Source organism: Scyliorhinus canicula, chromosome 2 (assembly GCF_902713615.1).
Source record: "Scyliorhinus canicula chromosome 2, sScyCan1.1, whole genome shotgun sequence".
NCBI lineage: Eukaryota > Metazoa > Chordata > Chondrichthyes > Carcharhiniformes > Scyliorhinidae > Scyliorhinus > Scyliorhinus canicula.
The window spans coordinates 93,610,696-93,636,147 of record NC_052147.1 but is presented as its reverse complement, the minus strand read 5'-3'; the positions used below and the strand labels follow the sequence as shown (position 1 = coordinate 93,636,147).

The 25,452-nt window shown below is 46.1% G+C and overlaps 1 protein-coding gene across 1 annotated transcript in view; it reads right to left on the bottom strand.

Annotated features, from left to right (window-relative positions):
- Positions 1–21,240, bottom strand: part of LOC119956220 (EEF1A lysine methyltransferase 3-like) — a 49,827-nt gene extending 28,587 nt beyond the window's left edge. Inside the window, exons 1-3 of the mRNA XM_038783253.1 lie at positions 21,045–21,240; positions 4,099–4,329; positions 1,645–1,756 (exon numbers count right to left, since the gene is read on the bottom strand). Coding sequence (XP_038639181.1) covers positions 1,645–1,756; positions 4,099–4,218 — 232 coding nt within the window. The 5' untranslated portion in view covers positions 4,219–4,329; positions 21,045–21,240. The remainder of the gene's footprint in view (positions 1–1,644; positions 1,757–4,098; positions 4,330–21,044) is intronic.
- Between the last annotated feature and the right edge of the window lie 4,212 nt (positions 21,241–25,452).

Sequence of the window (25,452 nt, the reverse complement as noted above, 5' to 3'; positions counted from 1 at the left end):
ATAGGAATTCCTTGAAAATTGGGAGCAACCATGAATTGTTTTCCATAAAGGCCAAAATTGGCGTGGGAATACGATGTGACGAGAATTAAAAGGCAATATCCCTTTCTGTAGTTTAACATGTAAATTGGCTACTAAAAGAACACAGAGTTTTGTCAATAGTGTTTTTAGTCATTTGTTACATTAACATTTATACAATGTAACATCGTGCCTTGTCATTCTTTCAGTCAGTATCTGGAAGTTCCAATCACTTGTTAAAAGTTATCTGTCTCTATGGAGATCAAAACAGTGCTAATAGAAAGGTATGCTTCAAACAGAGATTAGAGGGATTACTAGAACAAATCATAAATTGAGAGCTAAACACTGTAACTTGTAACTGTTATTGTAAATATGATGGATTATGACGATAATGATAGGCTAAATTATGCCGTGTTGCAAGATGACTAAATGCTGTCCATAGTTACTGCAGAGTAAATAGTATGAATGGGATAGGAGCTGTGAAAAATCGGTTGTTACATTGTTTGCAGGAAAGAGTAATAATTGGTGCTATAAGTATTTTGAATAGTGTATTAGCCATATGCACTATATATGACAAGGTAGGCACGATGAGTGATAATATAAAAATATGCATTAACGTTAATATCTATTGGGATATTCAGTCTGAATAGTAACTATATAGGTCAGGGTGATAGCAACTAGAATGTTAAACATAACCAAAAGCTCCCATCAAGAAAACATTGGTCTTCACATTATGCCAGGCCTGTGCAACCTTTTTGCTTGGGCGAGGAGGGACACATTTCAAGTTTTTTCTCATGCAAGGGGCCGATGAGCAAATTTTGAAAAGATAATGTTCAGCATAACTTTAACTGAATTTCAACGGGAAAGTACAAAGAAAAAGAATTCTCAGCAAAATAAAGCATTCTCATAGTAATAAACTGTTAAGACACTTGGACAAACAAATACATACACACTAATGCGCACTCTGTCAGTCACACAGCACACACACAAGGGCAATCTCCCACACACGCCTATCACACACGTCCCCACCCATGTCTTCTGACCTAGGATTTGCAGTGCCTCACTACCAGGCTACCATGTCAGGCTTTCCCTTCCTCAGGCTTTGGCACTCTGGTTCTCCATCGCCGGGCCCCGCCATTTGTCCATCCGCTCCCCGTGCCCGGCCCACATGCATCCCACCTCCCCCAAAACAAAACCTCTTTCTGGCAAACTCGTCACCGTTGGCCTTCACTGCTCCTCGAATCAGAGTTTTTTTTACCTACCTTGCTGTTGATCGACTCACTATAGAATCAGAGAATCCTTACAGTGCAGAAGGAGGGCCTCCGGACCATCGAATATGCATCGACCCTCCTAACCTTCAGACACTAACGGGCAATTTATCATGGCCAATCCACCTAACCTGCACACCTTTGGACTGTGGGAGGAAACCGGAGCACCCGGAGGAAACCCACGCAGACAATGGAAGAATGTGAAAACTGACTCTGGAGATCACACTGAATGGCTTTGAAGACAACACCCGATCCACAGGCCACTTGTTGGACAAACCTGTGCTATCCCATTATTTTATAAGTTTACTATTGTTGCAAATTTGCAGCTCTTACATCAAAAGTGAAAGATGAGTTAGCTTACCCAGAAGCGCCACCAAAATTCCCACCAATCCGGTGCCAGAGCCCAGTTCAAGCACCTTCTTCCCGGTAAAATCAATCTTCTGATCCTGAAAGTACTGACAAAGTACAGGTGCCTGACAAAAGAAACACCTGTTATGCTAACCAATTTACAAAGTACATGGAGAACAAGGACCATGTGGGAAGAGGTAGGAAAGGGTAATTGTGGGGTTGGGCATTCGGTTGGGGGGGGGGGGGGGGCTAGGGGAGAGGATATGTCAAACGTCTACTCAAATAACTTTGTGTAATGAGGCCAAGCAGCCTTGACAGAGCCATGCAAATAGGTTGCAGCTAAACCTATTGGTTTCAGGGGTACATTTGAGATCTAAGAAAAATCAAGAAAGAAAAAATAAATGAAACTGATGTTCCAATCACACCTTTTGCCATTTGTACCCTCATTCCACTTGTGTACAAATTATTGGTCTTTAACAGCAGTGTTCTCCCCCTGTGTGCGTGGGTTTCCTCCGGGTGCTCCGGTTTCCTCCCACAGTCCAAAGATGTGCGGGTTAGGTGGATTGGCCATGCTAAATTGCCCGTAGTGTCCTAATAAAAGTAAGGTTAAGGGGGGGGTTGTTGGGTTACGGGTATAGGGTGGATACGTGGGTTTGAGTAGGGTGATCATGGCTCGGCACAACATTGAGGGCCGAAGGGCCTGTTCTGTGCTGTACTGTTCTATGTTCTATGTTTTTGTCATTGTAGTGTAGGGATGCAAGGGTCAATTAAGTTAGAATTTCAAAAAAGGATCTCGGCTGCATTCATATTGCATTGCCCGTCTGAAGCAAATGATTCCTTACTCTGAGTGGGAAGCGAAATAAACTGTAGGAGCAGGACACTGGCATTATGAGGGGACACAAAACAAAACCAAATTACATGGTTTGTCCACAGAGTGTACAATCGGATAATGAGTTACTAAATTGGATATTAAAAGTTTATTTGATATGTAATGAACTCCAATTGGCTTTATTGGTGGCCAATTGGAGTATGAGCTATTTTCTTGTTTTTGGGTGAATAGTGTCATAGGCCGTTTACATTAACCCAACGATAGAAGGTGGCATCGATTATAGTTCATTGAGGGGGCCCATATAATCACCTGTGTAGGCTTTGTGAGCAGTCTTAAGTTGACTGGACTGCTAGCAGCACTGTTTGTAGCTGCTCCTGTAATATCGTTATTGTAAATAAATATTGGTGTGGTGACGGAATTCCTGCCTCCCGTGGATTACTACATGATACAAAATGGAAGTGGTCACTGAAGCCTGCATGCTCAGTGTCAACAAACACATCATATTCCGTTTCAAAATAATGATGCAGCTGGAGGCCGGAGTACAATTCAGATCGTCACTTATGCAGATAACCAATGACGAGCTCTCTTCTTGAGCAGATGACAGTCCTAATTGGCTTCCCCTGCAAGTCACCTGGGACCCCATTAATTTGCATTGGGGAGGAGCCACATACAGGCCTGGTCATAATTGAGTCTGCTGATAACTTCTTGGACAATTTTGGTGTGATTTGAACACATTATTTTCTGGATTCTTCCGCAGATTCTGTAATATAACCAAGACTCCACTTCAGACATGTCATTCTTGACTCAGTGGTACCTCTGCATCAACAGCTGATAAGTTCAACAACAAAAAATGCATTCACATATCACCTTCAATGCACTTCCCTGGAGCTTTCTCAAATAACTGTTACTCAAACGATGTACAAGGGGGGATGAGGGCAGATGAGGTACAGGAAGATAAGTTTTCAGGTGCAACTGAAAGGAGGAATGAGAACTGGAGAAGTTTAGCAAGGAAATTATAGACCTGGAGGCTTTGTCAACAGAAGGCACGGCTACCATTGATAGACATTGAAATTGGGCAAGACGACTGGATTGAGGAGTATAGAAGTCATGGAGTTTTGACGAGCTGGAGGAGGCTACAGAGATTAAGAGATGTAGGGCCATGGTGGGATTTGAATGCAATGGTGACAAACCTGGAGAGAATGTTGCATTATCATGGGACTGGATTGTGAAATCGATGCCACCTTCTATCGTTGGGTTAATGTAAACGGCCCATGACACTATTCACCCAAAAACAAGAAAATTGTGCTGGATAGTATCTATGATGCGCATGATGTACAATCTTAGGTCATAATCATCTGCTAATGCATCTCAATCATGATAAGACTTGAACATTCGCGGAAAGGAAGCCACTACAAAAATCCCAGACTATTATAATAACATGCAGTGCTCAGAAAATCCACGGGGACAATCCAAGTGGTGAAACTGTCCTTTCCATTAAGAGGCCTGCATCATTCTGTGTTGGAACCAGACTGGGAACTGACTCTGCAGCTACCCACCCAATTAAATCAGTTTCAAACCCAAAAGAGTGTGGCAGGAAGTGCAGGAATAAATCAATATATTTGACAAGACTAAACTTACAGGTCCCCAGACATAAGCAGACAGGCCTAAAGAAGCTCCTCTGAACATCGTAATTGTTAAAGTGTGTCCACAAAAGTTATACTTCTCCGCCAAGTTATCGTTATCTTTGATGCTGCTCATCCTCTGTGATTTCAAATGGACTCTGTCAAATTGTCCAGCAGATCCGTTTCAGTTCATCAAATGAATTCTGGGTTTCGGCTCCACACGTCCACGCCCAAGTTTTTTTTTTATCTAGGAGTTTAAAAAAGGTTAATGAAATTCTGATCCAAAAAGAAATGACACCATTTAATTCTGCTTTAAATCTCAGAAAATCTGTTCATACTGTTCACAGTTTTGGCCCCCTTATCTCAGGTAAGGGATTTTGGAGGCATTGGAGGCAGTCCAGAGAAGGTTCACTAGGTTAATCCTCAGTATAGAGCTCGGAATTCTTTGAGGACATTAAGAGCGCGGTGGACAACTGGGAACCTGTGGATACGGTGTATCTGGATTTCCAGATGACATTCGACAAGGTGCCACACAAAAGACTGCTGCACAAGATAAAGGTGCACAGCGTTACGGGTAATGTATGAGCATGGATGGAGGATTGGTTAACTAACAGAAAGCAAAGAGTGGCAGATGGAGTACAATGTTGGTAAATATGTGTTCATCCATTTTGCTGGGAATAATAGCAAACTGGACTATTATTTAAATGGTAAACAAATTGCAGCATGCTGCTGTGCAGAGGGACCTGGCTGTTCTTGTGCATGAATCGCAAAAAGTTGATTTGCATGTGCAGCAGGTAATTAAGAAGTCAAATGGAATTTTGACCTTCATTGCTAGAGAGATGGAGTTTAAAAACAGGGAGGCGATGTTGCAGCTGTATAGGGTGCTGGTGAGACTACACCTGGAGTATTGTGTACAGTTTTGATCTCCTTACTTGTGGAAGGATGTACTGACAGTGGAGGGGGTGCAGAGGAGATTCACTAGGTTGATTGCGGAGTTGAGAGGGTTGGCTTATGAGGAGTGATTGGGTAGACTGGGACTATAATCATTGGAATTTAGAAGAATGAGGGGGCTCTTATAGAAACATATACAATTATGAAGGGATTAGATAAGATGGAAGCAGGAAGGTTGTTTCCACTGGTAGGTGAAACTAAATACATTGGCCTCAAAATAAGGGGAAGCAGATTTGGAACTGAGTTGAGGAGGAACTTATTCACCCAAAAGGTTGCAAATCTATGGAATTCCCTGCCCAGTGAAGCAGTTGAGGCTACGTCATTAAATGTTTATTCGGCAAAGAAAAATTTTTAAACAGTAAAGGAATTAAGGGTTATCGTAAGTAGGCAAGTCGAGCTGAGCCCGCAAAATGATCAACCATGTTCTTATTGAATGGCGGGGCAGGCTCAATAGGCCAGATGGTCTACTGTTATTATAGAGGGATTTTCTTATGAGGAGAGATTGAGTAGGTTGTGCCTGCACTCATTGGAGTTTAGAAGAATGAGAGGCGACCTTATTGAGACATATAGGATTGTTAGTGTGCTTGACAGGGCAGATTCTCAGAGATTGTTTCCCTTTGTGGGAGAGTCTAGGACCAGGGTTAGGGATGATTCTCATGGTAAGGGATCGTCCACTGAAGAGTGTAGTGAATCTGTGAAATTCTTTACTGCAAAGAGCAAATGGGCAGCACGGTAGCATGGTGGTTAGCATCAATGCTTCACAGCTCCAGGGTCACAGGTTCGATTCCCGGCTGGGTCACTGTCTGTGTGGAGTCTGCACGTCCTCCCCGTGTGTGCGTGGGTTTCCTCCGGGTGCTCCGGTTTCCTCCCACAGTCCAAAGATGTGCGGGTTAGGTGGATTGGCCAGGCTAAATTGCCCTTAGTGTCCTAAAAAATAAGGTTAATGGGGGTTGTTGGGTTACTGGTATAGGGTGGATACGTGGGCTTGAGTAGGGTGATCATTGCTCGGCACAACATCGAGGGCCGAAGGGCCTGTTCTGTGCTGTACTGTTCTAAAAAAAAAAGAGCTGTAGAGGCTGGGTTGTTAAGTATGTTCAAGGCTGAGACAGACAGATTTTTAATCAGTAAGGGATTTAAGGTTTATGAGGATAAGGTGGGAAAGTGGAGTTGAAGATTATCACCTCAGATCAGTCACGACTGTGCATGACATGCACACTCTGATCCTCTATACTTCCTAGGGTCCTGCCATTCATTGTATATTTATTTTGTCTTGTTAGCCCTGCATTATCTCACACTTCTCAGGGTTAAATTCCATTTGCTACTGTTCTGTCCATCCAACTAACCAGACTATATTGTCCTGCAATCTAAGGCTTTCCTCCTCACTAATTACCACACCAACAATTTTTGTGTCATCTGCAAACTTACTAATCACACCTCCTACATTCACGTCTAGGTCATTAATGTACACTACAAGCAGCACAGGGACCCAGCACCAATCCGTGCGGTACACCACTGGGTGCATCTTTCCAGTTAGAAAATCAATCTTGGACCATCACCCTCCTGCCTTGAAGCCAATTTTGGATCCAATTTGCCAAATTGGCCTGGTTCCCATGCTTCTTGATGAGGCTTCCATGCGGGACCTTGTCAAAAGCCTTATTGAAGTCCATGTGGACTACATTAACTGCACTGCCCTCATCTACACACCGAGACATTACGACAAATTCAACAAATGTGTTAGACATGATCTCTCCATGTCAAATACCATGCTGCTCACCATTGAACAATGCTTGCCTCTCCCAGTGGAAATTAATTCTGTCCCTCAGAATTTTTTCCCAATATTTTCCATGCCACTGATGTTACACTCACTATGAAGAGGGTTCCCCTCCAGACAGCTCGACGGCACCTATGTCAATCTTGGTGAAGAACTCCGAAACACTTTGTGCTTCTTTTTTTCACGAATGGAGATTCAACGATTGCGAGGCAACTCATCCTGTTTATCAGGTGGACCCAAACTAATGCATCTTTAATGAAAAGAGGCTGATCTCTGACAGTAAATCCTTTTGAAGTCTCCAGCCTCTTACATCATGTCATATCCACCTCCGCTCCCCCCCCTTCCCCCAAATTCTGGTGAAACCGGTTGGTTAATTTCCATCTCACAGTGAAGAGACAGATATGGGAAGGTTGACCACAGTCCATTCCATATACAGGGTGACACCTGTAGCCGTTTCTCACTTTCGGCCGATATGGCACGATGCATATGCTAACAGTGTGTACTGTGGCAATGAACAAACACATAGAAGCACTAAGTCTGGCCACCCATTGTAACTCTCAAGCTATCTAGACATCTTGGGAGTCGTCTTGTCCATGGGATCATGCAAATGCAGTCACAGAATCATAGAATAACACAGCGCAGAAGAGGTTTTTTACCCCGTCGAGTCTGCACTGATATATGAAAAACACTTGACTGGCCTACCTAATCCCATTTGCCAGCACTTGGTCCATAGCCTTGAACGTGCGAAGTGCTGATCCAGGTACTTTTTAAAGGATGTGAAGCCACCCGCTTCTGCCAACCTCCCAGACCGTCACAACCCTGTGGGTGAAAACGTTTTTCCTCAAATCCTATCAAGTTGCAAGAGGGTGAGGGGCAGCATCAGGTACACTTGCTCCACTACAATCACATTACTTAGAGAAGATGTAACTGTAACAAATGGCCAACAGAGATACAAGCATATCCTGCTGTCATGAGAGTAGTGGAAACCGCAGGAGCAGTCACATTGGAAGTCTTGTTCCTCACCGTCTATGTAGATGCTTCTTAGATGATGATCGGTCACCAGAAATACCAGAAGCAACATGAGAACCGGCTGCCTATTTAAGGATACACATCTGGTCAGTTATCACATTACGGCACAGCGTGCTGTGACTGTGAGTAACTCAACCCAGCGACAAGGAGCTACAGAAGAAAGCAAAGATTAACACAAATCCACCAGCCATGAGCATGGCATGCTGGAATGTCCGCACCCTATTGGACCATCAAACCAGCAGTACCTGAACTTAATTCTGCTCAAGAAGCCCTCTAACTTGGATGGAATGGTGCAGACAGAATTGCCCTTAGCAAGACTAGACTAACAGAGGCCAGCTTGAAGAAATAGAAACAGAATGAACTTTCTGATGGAGTGGTCTACCTCCGACAGAACAGAGAGAACAGGGTTGTTTAGTTATCAGAAGATAAATTACAAAGAATCGGGGAATCTTTCCAAAAAACATCAAGAAACGCCTGATAAGCATATATCTCCGTCTACAACAACACAGGAGACATGCAATAATCAAAAATGCATTGGCTCCCAAAATGATTAACAGTTAATATGTAAAGGAAACCTACGAAAATCTGACCCATCTCCAATGATCAATCCCTAAAGGAGACAACATTTGGATGATTTCAATCCCAGAGTCGGACATGACCACATCACATGGGCAGGAACCTTCGGTCAACAAGGATATAGAGTACTCAGAGGGAACTCCTCTATTTTCATAGTGTGTCCAATAAACAGTACCATGTTCCGCCTAAAAGTAAAGCACAGGACAGCCGATACCTAAGCACTGGCATCATTAGAATATGTGAAGGAAGAGTTGATTTCACGATAATTGGACAGGTTTGGACAAAGCTGGATGCCAAATACCTTAAGAAGTGTTCTATTGCCTCAGGTCTTCTTCCACAACCTGAAACCACTCTGCTGTTTAATTTGCACTCGCCACCCCCATCCATCCCAAAATGAAGTAGAAGTTGAATGGAAACTGCTCTTTAACCAAATCTTTAAGACTTTAGTAGAAGTCCTGGGATACTGCAAGTGAAAGGTCAAAGCTGATTTGAAGAGGATATTGAAAACATTTCAAATCTTCCGAATCAGCAATGCAAGCCTTCTCGAGCCTCACAATCAACAATCAAACATGAAAATACAAAACACAGGTTCCAGCGAGCATTGAGTGAAATGGCGAATGACCAGTGGAATGCATCCCCTGATGAGTGGCAATATCTAGCTGAGGTGCATTATCTGTTTTCATTTATTTTACATGATGTGCCGAATACTGTCTGTGGTCCACCCACCGCAACCTTTTCTCCTATCCTCAAGCTGATGAGGATGAAGTAACCACTTGTAAGGCAACTGTAACAGAAAGGTGGAGGAGCACCTCTCGGACCTCAGCAGCAGAGTTGCACATGTCAATAGATCATCAGCATCAAATTGCGCAGTTGCCTGAGAAAGAAAGCCTGTCTCCTCCTGCCCCACAGAGGTAGCGAATAAGACAATAAAATAAAGCACAGCAAGGTTCCTGAATTATACAGGATTCTTAAGGAGGAGGGGGAGCAATCAGGAGTCGTGGTGCACATAGGCACCAATGACATAGCCAAGAAAAGGGACGAGGATCAAAAAAGTGATTTTAGGGAGTTACGTTGAAAGCGTAAGCGAAAGGGAGTTACGTTGAAAGAGTGGGACGAGCAGAGTAGTAATCTCAGGATTTCTACCAGTGCCTCACACAAGTGAGGCAAGGAACAAAGAGCGAATGCAGCTGATCATGTGACTACAGGGCTGGTGCAGGAGGGAAGACTTCAGATATGTGGATCAATGGGATACCTTCTGGGGAAGGTGGAACCTGTACATGAAGGACGGTTGCATCTGAACTGAAGGGGCACCAATATCCTGGGTGGGAGGTTTGCTGGAGCTCTTTGGGAGAGTTTAAACTAGTTTGGCAGAGGGATGGGAACCAATGCTATCGATCAGAGGATAGGGGAGCTGTTGAACAGGCAGAAATAGTATGAAGCGAGTCTGTGAGGAAGGATAGACATTTGATAGGGCAAAGTTGCACTCAGTGTGATGGGGTAAAGTGTGCCTGCTTCAATGCAAGAAGTGTCAGGAATAAGAGAGATGAACTTAGAGCATGGATCAGTACTTGGAACTATGATGTTGTGGCCATTACGGAGACATGGATTTCACAGGTGCAGCACGGTAGCACAAGTGGATAGCACTAGCACTGAAACATGGTTAAAGGATGGTCACGACTGGGAGTTAAATATCCGAGGGTAGCAAACTATTCGGAAGGACAGAGTGGATGGTAAGGGAGGTGGTGTTGCTCTGTTATTTAAGGATGACATCCGGGCAATAATAAGGGATGACATCGGCGCTATGGAGGATAAGGTTGAATCCATTTGGGTGGAAATCAGGAATAGTAAGGCGAAAAAGTCACTGATAGGAGTAGTCTATCGGCCACCAAATAGTAATGTTATGGTGGGGCAGGCAATAAACAAAGAAATAACTGATGCATGTAGAAATGGTACAGCAGTTATCATGGGGGATTTTAATCTACATGTCGATTGGTTTAACCAGGTCGGTTAAGGCAACCTTGAGGAGGAGTTTATAGAATGTATCCGTGATAGTTTCCTAGAACAGTACGTAATGGAACCTACGAGGGAAGAAGTGGTCCTCGATCTTGTCCTGTGTAATGAGACAGGATTGATTCATAATCTCATAGTTAGGGATCCTCTCGGAAGGACTGATCACAATATGGTGGAATTTAAAATACAGATGGAGGGTGAGAAAGTAAAATCAAATACTCGTGTTTTGTGTTTAAACAAAGGAGATTACAGTGGGATGAGAGAAGAACTAGCTAAAGTAGACTGGGAGCAAAGACTTTATGGTGGAACAGTTGAGGAACAGTGGAGAACCTTCCAAACGATTTTTCACAGTGCTCAGCAAAGGTTTATACCAACAAAAAGAAAGGACGGTAGAAAGAGGGAAAATCGACCATGGATATCTAAGGAAATAAGGGAGAGTATCAAATTGAAGGAAAAAGCATACAAAGTGGCAAAGATTGGTGGGAGACTAGAGGACTGGGAAATCTTTAGGGGGCAACAGAAAGCTACTAAAAAAAAGCTATACAGAAGAGTAAGATATAGTATGAGAGTAAACTTGCTCAGAATATAAAAACAGACAGTAAAATTTTTTACAAATATATAAAACAAAAAAGAGTGGCTAAGGTAAATATTGATCCTTTAGAGGATGAGAAGGGAGTTTTAATAATGGGAGAGGAGGAAATGGCTGAGGAACTGAACAGGTTTTTTGGGTCGGTCTTCACAGTGGAAGACAAAAATAACATGCCAGTGACTGATTGAAATGAGGCTATGACAGGTGAGGACCTTGAGAGGATTGTTATCACTAAGGAGGTAATGATGGGCAAGCTAATGGGGCTAATGGTAGACAAGTCTCCTGGCCCTGATGGAATGCATCCCAGAGTGCTAAAAGAGATGGCTAGGGAAATTGCAGATGCACTAGTGATGATTTACCAAAATTCACTAGACTCTGGGGTGGTCCCGGTGGATTGGAAATTAGCAAACGTGACACCACTGTTTAAAAAAGGAGGTAGGCAGAGAGCAGGAAATTATAGGCCAGTGAGCTTAACTTCGGTAGTAGGGAAGATGCTGGAATCTATCATAAAGGAAGAAATAGCGAGGCATCTGGATAGAAATTGTCCCATTGGGCAGACGCAGCATGGGTTCATAAACGGCAGGTCGTGCCTAACTAATTTAGTGGAATTTTTTGAGGACATTACCAGTGCAGTAGATAACGGGGAGCCAATGGATGTGGTATATCTGGATTTCCAGAAAGCCTTTGACAAGGTGCCACACAGAAGGTTGCTGCATAAGATAAAGATGCATGGCATTAAGGGTAAAGTTGTAGCATGCATAGAGGATTGGTTAATTAATAGAAAGCAAAGAGTGGGGATTAATGGGTGTTTCTCTGGTTGGCAATCAGTAGCTAGTGGTGTCCCTCAGGGATCCGTGTTGGGCCCACAATTGTTCACAATTTACATAGATGATTTGGAGTTGGGGACCAAGGGCAATGTGTCCAAGTTTGCAGATAACACTTAGATGAGTGGGAAAGCGAAAAGTGCAGAGGATACTGGAAGTCTGCAGAGGGATTTGGATAGGTTAAGTGAATGGGCTAGGGTCTGGCAGATGGAATACAATGTTGACACATGTGAGGTTATCCATTTTGGTAGGAATAACAGCACACGGGATTATTATTTAAACGATAAAATATTAAAGCATGCCACTGTGCAGAGAGACCTGGGTGTGCTAGTGCATGGGTCACAGAAAGTTGGTTTATAGGTGCAACAGGTGATTAAGAAGGCAAATGGAATTTTGTCCTTCATTGCTAGAGAGATGGAGTTTAAGACTAGGGAGGTTATGTTGCAATTGTATAAGGTGTTAGTGAGGCCACACCTGGAGTATTGTGTTTAGTTTTGGTCTCCTTACTTGAGAAAGGACGCACTGGCACTGGAGGGTGTGCAGAGGAGATTCACTAGGTTAATCCCAGAGCTGAAGGGGTTGGATTATGAGGAGAGGTTGAGTAGACTAGGACTGTACTTGTTGGAATTTAGAAGGATGAGGGGGGATCTTATAGAAACATTTAAAATTATGAAGGGAATAGATAGGATAGATGCGGGCAGGTTGTTTCCACTGGCGGGTGACAGCAGAACTAGGGGACATAGCCTCAAAATAAGGGGAAGTAGATTCAGGGCTGAGTTTAGGAGGAACTTCTTCACCCAAAGGGTTGTGAATCTATGGAATTCCTTGCCCAGTGAAGCAGTTGAGGCTCTTTCATTAAATGTTTTTAAGGTAAAGATAGATAGTTTTTTGAAGAATAAAGGGATTAAGAGTTATGGTGTTCAGACCGGAAAGTGGAGCTGAGTCCACAAAAGATCAGCCATGATCTCATTGAATGGCGGAGCAGGTTCGAGGGGCCAGATGGCCTCCTCCTGCTCCTAGTTCTTATGTTCACAGCTCCAGAAAAGGAGGTAGTTGAGGAGGGTTTGCCTACTGAGTCACTATGGGTAGAAGTCAGAAACAAGAAAGAAGCAGTCACTCTACTGGGAGTTCTCTATAGACCTCCCAATGGCAGCAGAGAGATTGAGCAGCAGATCTTTTAAGGTGCAGAAGTAGCAGCGTTGTTGTCATGGGGGACTTCAACATCTCTCATATTGACTGTAACCTCCTTAGGGCAAATGGTTTGTATGGAGCAGATGTTGTCAGGTGTGTCCAGGAAGGATTCCTGACTCAATATGTAGATAGGCCGACTAGGAGGAAGGCCATATTGGATTTGGTGCTTGGCAACGAACCAGGCCAGGTGTCAGATGTCTCGGTAGGAGAGCATTTCGGTGACAGTGACCACAACTCCTTGACCTTTACCATAGTCATGGGGAGGGATAGGAACAGACAGTATGGGAAGGTATTTAATTGGGGGAGGGGAAATTATACTGCTATTAGACAGGAGCTGAGGAGCATAAAGTGGGAACAATTGTTCTCAGGGAAATTCACAGCAGTAATGGGGGGGTTGTTTAAGGAACACTTGTTGCGAGTGCTGGATAGTTTTGTCCCACTGAGTCGAGGAAGGAATGGTGAGGTGGAGGAGCCTTGGGTAATGAGAGAAATGGAGTTTCTAGTCAAGAGGAAGAAGGAAGCTTACGTAAGGTGGAGGAAGCAAAGATCTGGCACAGCTCTAGAAGTTTACAAGGTAGCCAGGAAGGAACTCAAAAATGAACTTAGGAGAGCTAGAAGGGGGCATGAAAAAGCCTGGCGGGAAGGATTGGGGAAAACACCAAGACGTTCTATGTGAAAAATAAGGGGATGATCAGAGTGAGAGTCAGGCCAATCAGGGATAGTTGAGGGAACTTGTGTCTAGAGTCTAAGGAGAGAGGGGAGGCCCTGAATGAATATTTTGCTTCTGTATTCACTGGAGAGAGGGACCTTGTTGCTCATGAAAACAGCGTGAACCAGGCTAATAGACTCGAACAGGTTGCTATTAAGAAGGAGGATGCACTGGAAATTTTGAAAAGCATCAGGATGGATAAGTCCCCTGGGCCTGACGGGATATGCCTAAGGTTAATACGGGAAGCGAGGAAGGAGTTTCCTGCGCCGTTGGCGATGATCTTTGCGTCCTCACTCTCTACTGGAGTAATACCGGATGACTGGAGGGAGGCAAATATCCCTGTTCAAGAAAGGGAATAGGGAAATCCCTGGGAATTGCAGACCAGTCAGTCTTACGTCTGTGGTGAGCAAAATACTGGAAAGGATTCTGAGAGATAGGAATTATGATTATTTTGAAAAACATAGTTTGATTAAAGATAATCAGCATGCCTTTGTGAGAGGCAATTCTGGCTTCACAATCCTCATTGAATTCTTTGAGGATGTGACGAGACACATTGAAGAAGTTCGGGCAGTGAGCGTGGTGTATGTGGGTTTCAGTAAGGCATTTGATAAGGTTCCCCACGGTAGGCTCATTCAGAAAATCAGGAGGCATGGGATACAGGGAAATTTGGCTATGTGGATTCAGAATTGGTTGGCCGAAAGAAGACAGCGAGTTGTAGTGGATGGAAAGTATTCTGCTTGGAGGTCAGAGACCAGTGGTGTCCCGCAGGGATCTGTTCTGTGACCTCTGCTCTTTGTGGTTTTCATAAATGACTTGGATGAGGAAATGGAAGGGTGGGTTAGTAAGTTTGCCGATGACATGGAGGTTGGTGGAGTTGCAGATAGCATTGAGGGTTGTTACAGGTTACAACAGGACATTGACAGGATGCAGAGTTGGGCTGAGAAGTGGCAGATGGTGTTCCACCTTGATAAATGTGAAATGATTCAATTTTTGAAGGTGAATTTGAATGCTGAATACAAGGTTAAAGGCAAGATTCTTGGAAGTGTAGAGGAACAGAGAGATCTTGGGGTCCACATTTCTGGAGCCCTCAAAGTTGCCACCCAGGTTTAGGGTTGTTAAGAAGGTGTGTGGTCTGTTGGCTTTCATTAACAGGGGGATTGAGTTTAAGAGTCGGAACGTTTTGCTGCAGCTTTATAAAACCCTGGTGAGACCACACTTGGAATATTGTGTGTCGTTCTGGTCGTCTCATTATAGGAAAGATGTGGATGCTTTCGAGAGGGTGCAGAGGAGATTTACCAGAATGCAGCCTGGACTGGAGGGCATGTCTTATGAAGAAAGGTTGTGGGAGTTAGGGCTTTTCTCACTGGAGTGAAGAAGGAAGAGAGGTGGTTTGATAGAGGTGTCCAAGGTGATGAGAGGCATGGATAGAGGGGATAGCCAGAGACTTTTCCCCTGGGTGGAAATGGCTGTCACGAGGGGATATAATTTTAAGATGATTAGAGGAAGGTATAGGGGAGATATCAGAGGTAGGTTCTTTGCACAGAGAGTGGTGGGTGTGTGGAATACACTGCCAGCGAAGGTGGTGGAGTCAGAGTTATTAGGGAAATTTAAACGATTCTTGGACAGGCACATGGACAGCAGTAAATTGAAGAGGTGTAGGTTAAGTTGCTCTTAGATTAGGATAAATGGTTGTTGCAACATTGTGGGCTGATGGGCCAATACTATGCCGTGTGGTTCGGTGTTCTATGTTCTATGTATACGGCAGTCTAACAGATACAGTGCTTGTAAAACAAACCAACAGACTTCTTCAAGGACACCTGGGGTCAGGGGGGAAAGTCCTCAAGATGTCAAGGTTGCCAACATAATCAGCATTTAAATGGGGAAAGTTCCAAACAAAGCAGTATCCATTTATGTGAACTCATCATATCCCACTGAGTGAGTCCATTATTCAATGTAAATTGATTCAAGGATATCGTCAAAATTTGAGCTATAATCTCTGGAAGGAAGCAAAGCATGAAAGCTCGTAAATGTTTAAATTATTTTCATGGGATATATAGGTAAGGAAAGTTTGCATTTTAAGTGCACATGAAATTAAAAGTGTGTGTGACAGTGCACAGCACCAAAGTTACAAAACTGTTCTATTAATAATGCCATATAACTTTCTTCCATTAAATATAAACATCAGACAAATTAAGTTGGCGAGTAACATGAGTTTCCATATTAGATGGTTTGTGCATTAACATATAATAGAATGTTCAGAAGGCTATATGAAATAAATGAACTGTGGAAATGAAGAGAGCAAAGAGATCAACGAGTTGCCCAATAATTTATACATTGGTCGCATGTAGATAATTATAAACCTCGACATTACCAGATACAATTCTGGTTACTAAATTAAACGAGGAAAATGCCCAAGGCATATAATCAAAATATTCGTTGACGCATGCGTCTGCAATTGCTCGTCAACATTTGTGTACCTTTGTTGAAAATGAAATGAATGAAAATCGCTTATTGTCACAAGTAGGCTTCAATGAAGTTACTGTGAAAAGCCCCTAGTCGCCACATTCCAGCGCCTGTTCGGGGAGGCTGGTACTGGAATTGAACCGTGCTGCTGGTATGCCTTGGTCTGCTTTTTTTTTAAAAGCCAGCGATTTAGCCCAGTGTGCTAAACCAGCCCCTTCTGTTAATAACAGAATAAGTGTTCTTAGGTCATTGTGAATGCATCTTTGGTTACTGCATGTGCTGCTGTATATGTTTTGAAGGCAAATGTGCATATGTTAAGTGCATTTACTCACAAAAGAGCATTTTATTGGTACCTGTAGGTAAAACGGTGAAGTGGTAGCCACACTTTTATTTTGCCAGCGATTTATGGTGAGCAGCTACTGATAGAATTCACGTTATTATTGCTAAGACCCATCAACAACAGTTTACTTACCATCCAATTAAATAGCTCCCACGGGCTTCTATGAATAACATCTACCTCATATACTGAACAGATATTTCCGAGAATTTTCTACCCCAGAAAGCTGTGGATTCTCACACATTGAGTAGGTTTTTGAAAACGAATTAAATACGAATTAAGGAATATTTGGAGAGTGCAGGAAGTGGAGTTCAGCTGGATCAATGTGAAATCTGGAAGGGCAAACCGATCATTTCAGCTTCTTTTTCTAATGTTCTTACATATTCAACGTCCATTTGTTGGGAAATGCTAACTTCGCAAAGCTCCTTCGGTTTTGCCACATTGAAAGTAGCTGATACAGTGCCAGTAAATGCTATTATAAAATATTCCATACAGTAACAACATTCCTGTCGATGGCATTGGTTGTAGTGTTGAAATTAATTTGAGCCATATTTCGTTCAGTCCTGTGGTACGACGGACATACTGGAAACATATTTTGTTTTTGTTTTCAATACCGAATAAATGTGTGGCTCTAATTAAATAGAATAAACTGCACCCTGTCACGAGATGTTAGCTGTAAACTGAGCAAAGATGTTTTGACGATCGTAACTACAATTTTAACACCTTGCTCACAGCGCAATCTTGAGATGCCGCCATTCTTAACTGAGTCGTTAACAACATAGATACAAAATAACGTTTTTCTTCTCCTGTATTACAAGTGGACTAATATATGCTACTTACTGAATTTAATCTCATTCACTGAGAGTAAATACGAATTTGGGGCATGCAGTAAGAGGAGAAGAAATAATTGTTCAATGTGCAATGAGAGTGCAAATATTCTCATTTGTATTTTAACAAATTATTTAATGGGATATAGGAGTCACGGGCAAGGCCAGTATTTGTTGCTCATCCCGAATTGCCCTTAAATTAAATGTCTTGCTAGGCCATTGCAGAGGACAGTTAAGAGTCAATCACATTGCTACGTGCCTGGAGTCTCATATAGGTGTAAGAATAGACCAAAGAAGCATGTCAAAATTCCCTTCCCTAAAGGTCAGTTGTGAACCCGATGGGTTTTTATGACAATCGATGATAGTTTCAAGGCCACCTGAGATTAGTTTTCAAAGCCAGAGTTTATTAATTGAATTGAATAAATTCACTTAATAAAATACCAGCAAACTATTGTAGAATGCTGGACATTGGAAATAAAACCAGCAAGTGCCAGAATAACTCTTAAGAGGCATTGCCAACTCGGGAAATGTCACTCTGTTCCTCTCTGAATAGATGCTGCTTGACCGGCTGAGTTTTTCCAGCACTTATTTATTCCACGGAGCATCAACACGTGGCTCTATAGAACACCAGGCCAGTGACATTGCCAATATGCCCCAGTCTCTGCATTGATTCTTGTCACTGGGATAGCACGAGTTTCACACCTCAAGGAAGTCATAGAATTTACAGAAGGAGGCCATTCAGCCCATAGAGTCTGCACCGGCCCTTGGAAAGAGCACCCTACTTAAGACCCGTCTCCATCTTATCTCCGCAACCCAGTCACAACAGCGAATATTTTGGACACAAGGGGCAATTTAGCATGGCCAATTCGCCTAACCTACACATCTTTGAACTGTGGGAGGAAACCGGAGCACACAGAGGAAACCCAGGCAGACATGGGGAGAAAGTGCAAACCCCACACAGACAGTCACCCAAGGCCAGAATTGATCTTGGGACCCTGGAGCTGTGAGGCAGCAGTGCTAACCACTGTGCCACCATACAACTTAATCTCTGTCAGGATTATTGGGGCAGCAGGGTAGCATGGTGGTTAGCATAAATGCTTCACAGCTCCAGGGTCCCAGGTTCGATTCCCGGCTGGGTCACTGTCTGTGTGGAGTCTGCACGTCCTCCCCCTGTGTGCGTGGGTTTCCTCCGGGTGCTCCGGTTTCCTCCCACAGTCCAAAGATGTGCGGGTTAGGTGGATTGGCCATGCTAAATTGCCCGTAGTGTCCTAATAAAAGTAAGGTTAAGGGGGGGTTGTTGGGTTACGGGTATAGGGTGGATACGTGGGTTGAGTAGGGTGATCATGGCTCGGCACAACATTGAGGGCCGAAGGGCCTGTTCTGTGCTGTACTGTTCTATGTTCTATGTTCTATGTGACGTGCTCACAAGAGAAAATAACTGGCTGACCTGATATATTGAACTGCTCAAAAGGAATGTTTTAAACACCAGGGGAAAAAAATCTCTGGATAAAGATGGCTGCTGCAAACCACCTGATGCCTGGTATTGCCAGTTGACCAGCATTTGGAGAGTTCCGGTGTGGAATTACAATTCAAACTTTGCAATTTGGACAGAGTCTGAGCAAACTGTTTTAAAACGGAAGGCTGCAAGGTGAAAATGGAAACAAAATACATTAAAACTCACCATTGTCTAAGGAATGGGCATTAAAATGCAAAATGCAAGGGCAGCACGGTGGCACAGTGGTCAGCATTGCTGCCTCACGGCGCTGAGGTCCCAGGTTCAATCCCGGCTCTGGGTCACAGTTTACACATTCTCCACGTGTCTGTGTGGGTTTCACCCCACAACCCAAAGATGTGCATGGTAGGTGGATTGGCCACGCTACATTGCCCCTTAATTGGAAAAAAATTAATTGGGTACTCTAAATTTATAAAAGAAAATGCAAAGTGCTGGATATTGACACAATGTCTGCAACTGACAGACCCAACAAAAACCTTTTGGAAATACCTGCTGAGTGAAATATAACAGGCTAGGCTGCAGCAACTGCAGCGAGGTTACAAGTGATCCAGTGAGTGTTAGTAAAGTTTTTGGCAGAGGAAACAGGCTGAGAAGGTGTGCTCTTTCCACCTCTCTCTTTTGGGAAGAGCATCCAGTTGAAGAATTCACCTAACAGAAACCTACCTGCCGACTGGGATCTTTTAATAATCACAGAATCCTCCACATCTGACTGCATGCATCAAACCAGCTACTCCAAATTGACAGCAATGTAGGTCTCAAGAAAAATCAAAGAACACAGATCCATAGTTTTAAATTATTGGACTCCATTGTCCCCTATTTCTGATACTTGCGTGCAACATTGCATTTTTACTTTTTTGAGTTTAGTAGTTAATAAATGTGTTCTTTATAAACTCAACAAATCCGTATTTAATTGGCTCATTATTGTTCGCTGCACAAGTAGTTAAATACATTTTGATTTGAAAATGGCACATCATTGTGAAAAAGATGTGACCAACCAAAGAGGCTGGATAGATGGGAGTTAGTTCAATCCTTTTCACCTGGCCATAACACGACAATATATCGCGAATAATTCTGGTACATTTTAATGTCACTTAGTGCCTGTCTGCCTTCAGATGATTAATACTGATTGATCAAATACAAGTGGATAACCTCCTGAAGCCATCGGAGATAGATTTGGGACTTCCCAAAGTTATTCACAGACAATGCATTACTTCTGAACAGTGCTTACCATTGTTATGCAGGGAACTTGGCAGCAGATTTGTGAACTGGAAGATCTGGCAAACGAGATAAATGGCCTGATAATCTGTTTTCAGATCCTCTTGGGATCTGTTTGATGCAACAGAAACGGCGGACCACCCCACGATTCAATGAGGCGGTAACTCCGGCACTGCGACACTCCCCAGAACCTCACTGAATGACTAATAGTAGACTGAGAGTTGAAAGCAATTGCAGACACATGCAATGTTAGAAGTCTTACAACACCAGCTTAAAATCCAATAGGTTTCTTCGGAATCATAGAACAAACATAGAACATACAGTGCTGAAGGAGGCCATTTGGTCCATCAAGTCTGCACTGACCCACTTAAGTCCTCACTTCCACCCTGTCCCCGTAACCCAATAACCCCTCCTAACCTTTTTGGTCACTAAGGGCAATTTAGCATGGCCAATCCACCTAACCTGCATGTCTTTGGGCTGTGGGAGGAAACTGGAGCACCCAGAGAAAACCCACCCAGACACGGGGAGAACATGCAGACTCCGCACAGTCAGTGACCCAGTGGGGAATTGAACCTGGGACCCTGGCGCTGTGAAGCCACAGTGCTATCCTTTGTGCTACTATGTTGCCCCTGAGTCATCTGATGAAGGAGCTGTGCTCCAAAAGCTAGTGATTCCAAATAAACCTGTTGGACTTTAACCTGATTTTGTCAGGCTTCTTATTTTGCCCACCCCAGTCCAAAGCCGGCATCTCCACATCATGACATGCAATGTTCGTTCGTCTTCGTTAAACTTCAGACTTGGCGCTTGTAGAAAATGCCACACAAAGGGCGGGAAGCCTATTAGTTGTTACTATAGTTCAGTACACGGTTTTATATTGAAGAATAACGTTCCAGTTCACGTGAAAGCTCTAATATTGTCTGGACATGAAGCCTAGACAATTAAACTACTTGCTCCCACCTGATATTTACTTCGGGCTTTATACAACCATCTTCTCCGTATTGTGGACTCTCCAAGTGGCCAATTTCACATCATCCGCTTTCCCTTTCCTCCGTCAACGCCTTTTAGCATTCGGTCGACTGCTACAGTATTGTGAATTTATCGATCTACAGCTGAAGAAAAACTTCCCGCTGTTAAATTCCGTGGCTGGTGGGAACTTCAGAATTTGTGAAATCGCCTTCCTCCTTATTGGCTGTAACGCAATTGAAACGTTTATCTATTTTCATATTCCCGTACTTTCTGTCACTTCCGACCTGCCTCAAAGACACCATGGGCACGGACTGTTCCGTTCTTTTGTGTAAGCTACTTGAAGCGAAGCCTGCACGTTCATCGGGAGTACATTTCATTCTGTGCGTTTCAACTGCCTTTGCTACAAACGTTACGCCTCTCAACATCGGGGTGTAACAGTCTGGTGGTGGGGTCTCCATCTGCCATGACATGTTTGTTGTGTTTGTCTTGATGGCACTTGGAGCGCAAGAGTGGGGGAAGACGGTGAAGGAGTTGGGACGGCAATCCATTCATAAGTTCATTGACGCCGGCGGGACCGTAAAATCCTGCCTGCTGCAATTCCGTATTCTGGCTTATTTCTGACGCCAGAAGTTCACCCCAGAAGGATTATAAGTAATAATGTCAGAAGCGTAAGGGGGTGTATAATGCAGTGAAATGGGTCGCTTTCTAGTTTTGCTACCCTTGCCTGGTTTGCAAACGTTTCACCCTTAACTCAATCTAAGGAGGGATGTACTCGGTCCGATACCAAACATGGCGCAACTTCTCTGAAGAACTTTAGTTCAACCATTCTGGTTGATGGTGCAACTCGCCAGTGCCTCTCGGGCAGGGCGAAAGGTAAATAAATTACTTCCACCTCCCCCTCCCATCAGATACCATCATAAGTACAAGGGGCGAGATTCTCCGGACTCACGACGGTTCGGAGAATAGCGGGCGTCGGAAATTTTTACGGCGACGCTGTTCCGATGCCCTCCCGCTATTCTCCGAACCCCGCAAAATCTCAGAGTCGCCATTCCCGACAAACGCCTCCTTCCCGCCCCCGACACGACCAGAATCGTCACTAATACCCCCCCCCCCCCCCCCCCGCTATTCACCGGCCCAGATGAACCGAAGTCCCGACGTCATGGCGCCCTGTTTGCACGTCGTGAAACACACATGCTTTTTAAGTTCGTCAACCAGTCATGCTGGCTGACGACTGCTTGGAGGAGGTTAGCGCACTGCTCAGCGCACCGCTCAGCGCACCGCTCAGCCCACCGCTCAGCCCACCGCTCAGCCCACCGCTCAGCGCACTGCTCGAGTCTGTCCACAACGGGGAAGGCATCCCTGAGAACGGGAGGGGGGATCCAGAGCGGGGGCAGTGGGGGAGACGGGGGAGGCAGTGGGGGAGACGGAGGGGGCAGTGGGGGAGACGGAGGGGGCAGTGGGTGAGATGGAGGGGGCAGTGGGGGAGACGGAGGGGGCAGTGGGGGAGACGGATGGGGCAGTGGGGGAGACGGAGGGGGCAGTGGGGGAGACGGAGGGGGCAGTGGGTGAGACGGAGGGGGCAGTGGGGGAGACGGAGGGGGCAGTGGGGGAGACGGAGGGGGCAGTGGGTGAGACGGCGGGGCAGTGGGGGAGACGGATGGGGCAGTGGGGGAGGCAGTGGGGGAGGCAGTGGGGGAGACGGAGGGGGGGGGTTAGGTAGAGAGTGAGCCGTCCAACCCTGTAACAAGATCTCTGCCACCATGCCATGGCGTGCCGGTCACGAGGACACGGCCGCTGGTTGCCCCGTGGCTTCCGGACACAGGCCACTGACGCACCCGTGAGGAGGACATAGTTTACTGGCCGTTGGATGCAGAAAGTGACCAGGGGTTAGGCTGCCCGCGTGTCAGCAGCGCGACCAGGCCACCGGGACACACAGGTATCCCGTGGCTGGCGGCTGCCGAGGTGTCGACTAACCTCCGTCTAACATGTCCCGTTTCTCTGCCCCCACCACCCTTCTGTAGGTTAGCACAAATGTATGTGAACAGAACGGCTATGTTCCGCGCAGTGGTTAGGGCTGCTCTACTGCATTTGGAGATGCAGCAGCATCCACACCCACAACCCGCAGTGGATGCAGGGCCAGCTGCAGCAGCAGAGGGAAGGGCCGAGGAGTCGCCAGTCGTTGAGCAGCATGGGGAGGAGGAGGAGGAGGAGGAGGAAGAGGAAGAGGAGAGAGTGAGGGTGCAGCCACGGCGCCAGAGGCGACGTCCAAAGCCGAGGGTGTACCGTGTCCGGGTCTCTTTCCTAACAATGACGGACATCACCTGCAGGAGGAGACTCCGGCTGAGTAGGCAGACGGTGATACATATCTGCCAACTCCTGTCGCACCTCGCCCCACGTGGAACGGGGGGAGGACACGCGATCCCGGTTGCCATCAAGGTGACGGTCGCTCTTAACTTCTATGCGACCGGCTCCATCCAGTCTCCGAGCGGGGACCTCTCCGGGATCTCCCAGTCATCGGTCCACAGGTGCATCCGGGATGTGACCGATGCCCTCTATGCCATCGCGGACCGCTACATCACCTTTCCCGAGGACCGAGCAAGTCAAGATTCACGAGCTCGTGGATTTGCCAACGTGGCTGGGATACCGAGGGTGCAGGGGGTAATCGATTGTGTTCACGTCCCCATGCGCCCGCCTGCAGGGGACAGGGAGGTGTTCACAAACAGGAGGGGGACATACTCCATGAATATCCAGGTGGTATGCGACCCCCACATGAGGATCATGAACGTCTCTGCAAGGTTCCCAGGGAGTGTGCATGACTCCTACATACTGGCGCAGTCGTTCATCCCTGCGATGTTTGAGGGGCGTCCCCCCGGCTGAGGGGCTGGTTGCTAGGCGACAGGGGTTATCCGCTGAGGTCTTGGCTGATGACACCTATACGGAGGCCTCAGACCAATGCGGAAACACGATACAACGAGGCCCATGCAGCAACCAGGGGTGTGGTGGAGCGCTGCCTTGGCCTCCTGAAGATGAGATTCAGGTGCCTGGCCCGCTCCGGAGGGGCCCTGCAGTACCAGGCCGAAAGGGTCGCTCGTATTGTAGTGGTCTGCTGTGCGCTGCACAACATCGCGATGCAGAGGGGAGATGACCTGCTGCAGGAGGCGGAGAGAGAAGCTAGTGGCAGTGGTGCCAGCACAGAGGAGGAGGAGGAGGAGGAGGAGGAGGTGGAGAGGGAGGAGGAGGAGGCTGGCAGAGTGGCGGGCGCAGCACGCAGACACGACCCAGGTGCTGGTGATGTCCAGGAGGCGGCACGACAGACCCGGCGAGGACGGCGGGCACGCGACGCCTTGGTGGCAGCAGGGTTCACGCATCGCATGTGACGTCCCCGCTGAACACCAAACCACCACCTGCATCGCTAGTCGTGCAGAGGGTCAACACACAACTGCCACCACCACAGTGCCCCCCCCCCCCCCCTCTCAGTGTACAGTGCTCCACTTCGACATCACCCTTATCACTGGGTCCAGATGGTATGGCACAACATTGATGGCTGTGTCAGTGGGTGTGATCAGTGCCATGTGGAATGATGACAGCCCGCTCTGCGATGAGCTGTGAGCTCAGAATCGTTAGAGAGAGTCTGACCCATGGCAATAGCTGAACCATCCACCTTGGTGGCCGCTGAGATCGTCACGGACACTCCATCACGTGCCCGCGTCGGCTAGCTGTGGGAGGGGGTAGGGGCAGGGACTGCACACCCGGCACCGAGGTTTCACCACTCGTCAACCCCAGCGACACTCGGTCACCATCACGATTCCTGTGGCTGTGGAACAATCACACGGTATTACAAGTAAGGTGGAACAGTGCGTTTAATGTTAACAATTATTTACAGGTACCCTAGCCCCTACAACTAAACTGTGTCCTTCACCCGTGCCAACTTACTCAGTGTCTATCTTACTTGCCTTACGGGCCCTAACACTACGTCTACGTGATTCCCCAGATGATACAGCAGGAGTGGAGGAGGATTGCTGCGAATCGCCCCCCTCGACTCGTTTCTCCTTCGGCAAGCGTTTCCTGGGGCGACCCGGCCTTGATGGGCCAGGCTGCTCTGCGGGCGTCTCGGGTGACATTGTGCCACCCTGCTCTGCCTGCTGCCCACCCGATGCACCAGGGATGGGACGGGGGGAGGCCGAGAATTCCGGGACGTCCCGTGATGGCCTTAATGGGACGGACCCCGAAACCTCCTCCTCCCTCGGGGAGCCCGGTGGCCCCCGGGCCTCACTTTGGGACAGAGGTGTGAGCGGGGAGGTGCGCCGTCGCACCACCGACACCTGGCGCTGCCAGTCCTGGAGGCCTGCAACGGTATCCACCAGGATCCGAAGGTTTGCAGAGACGGAGTCCAGGGAGT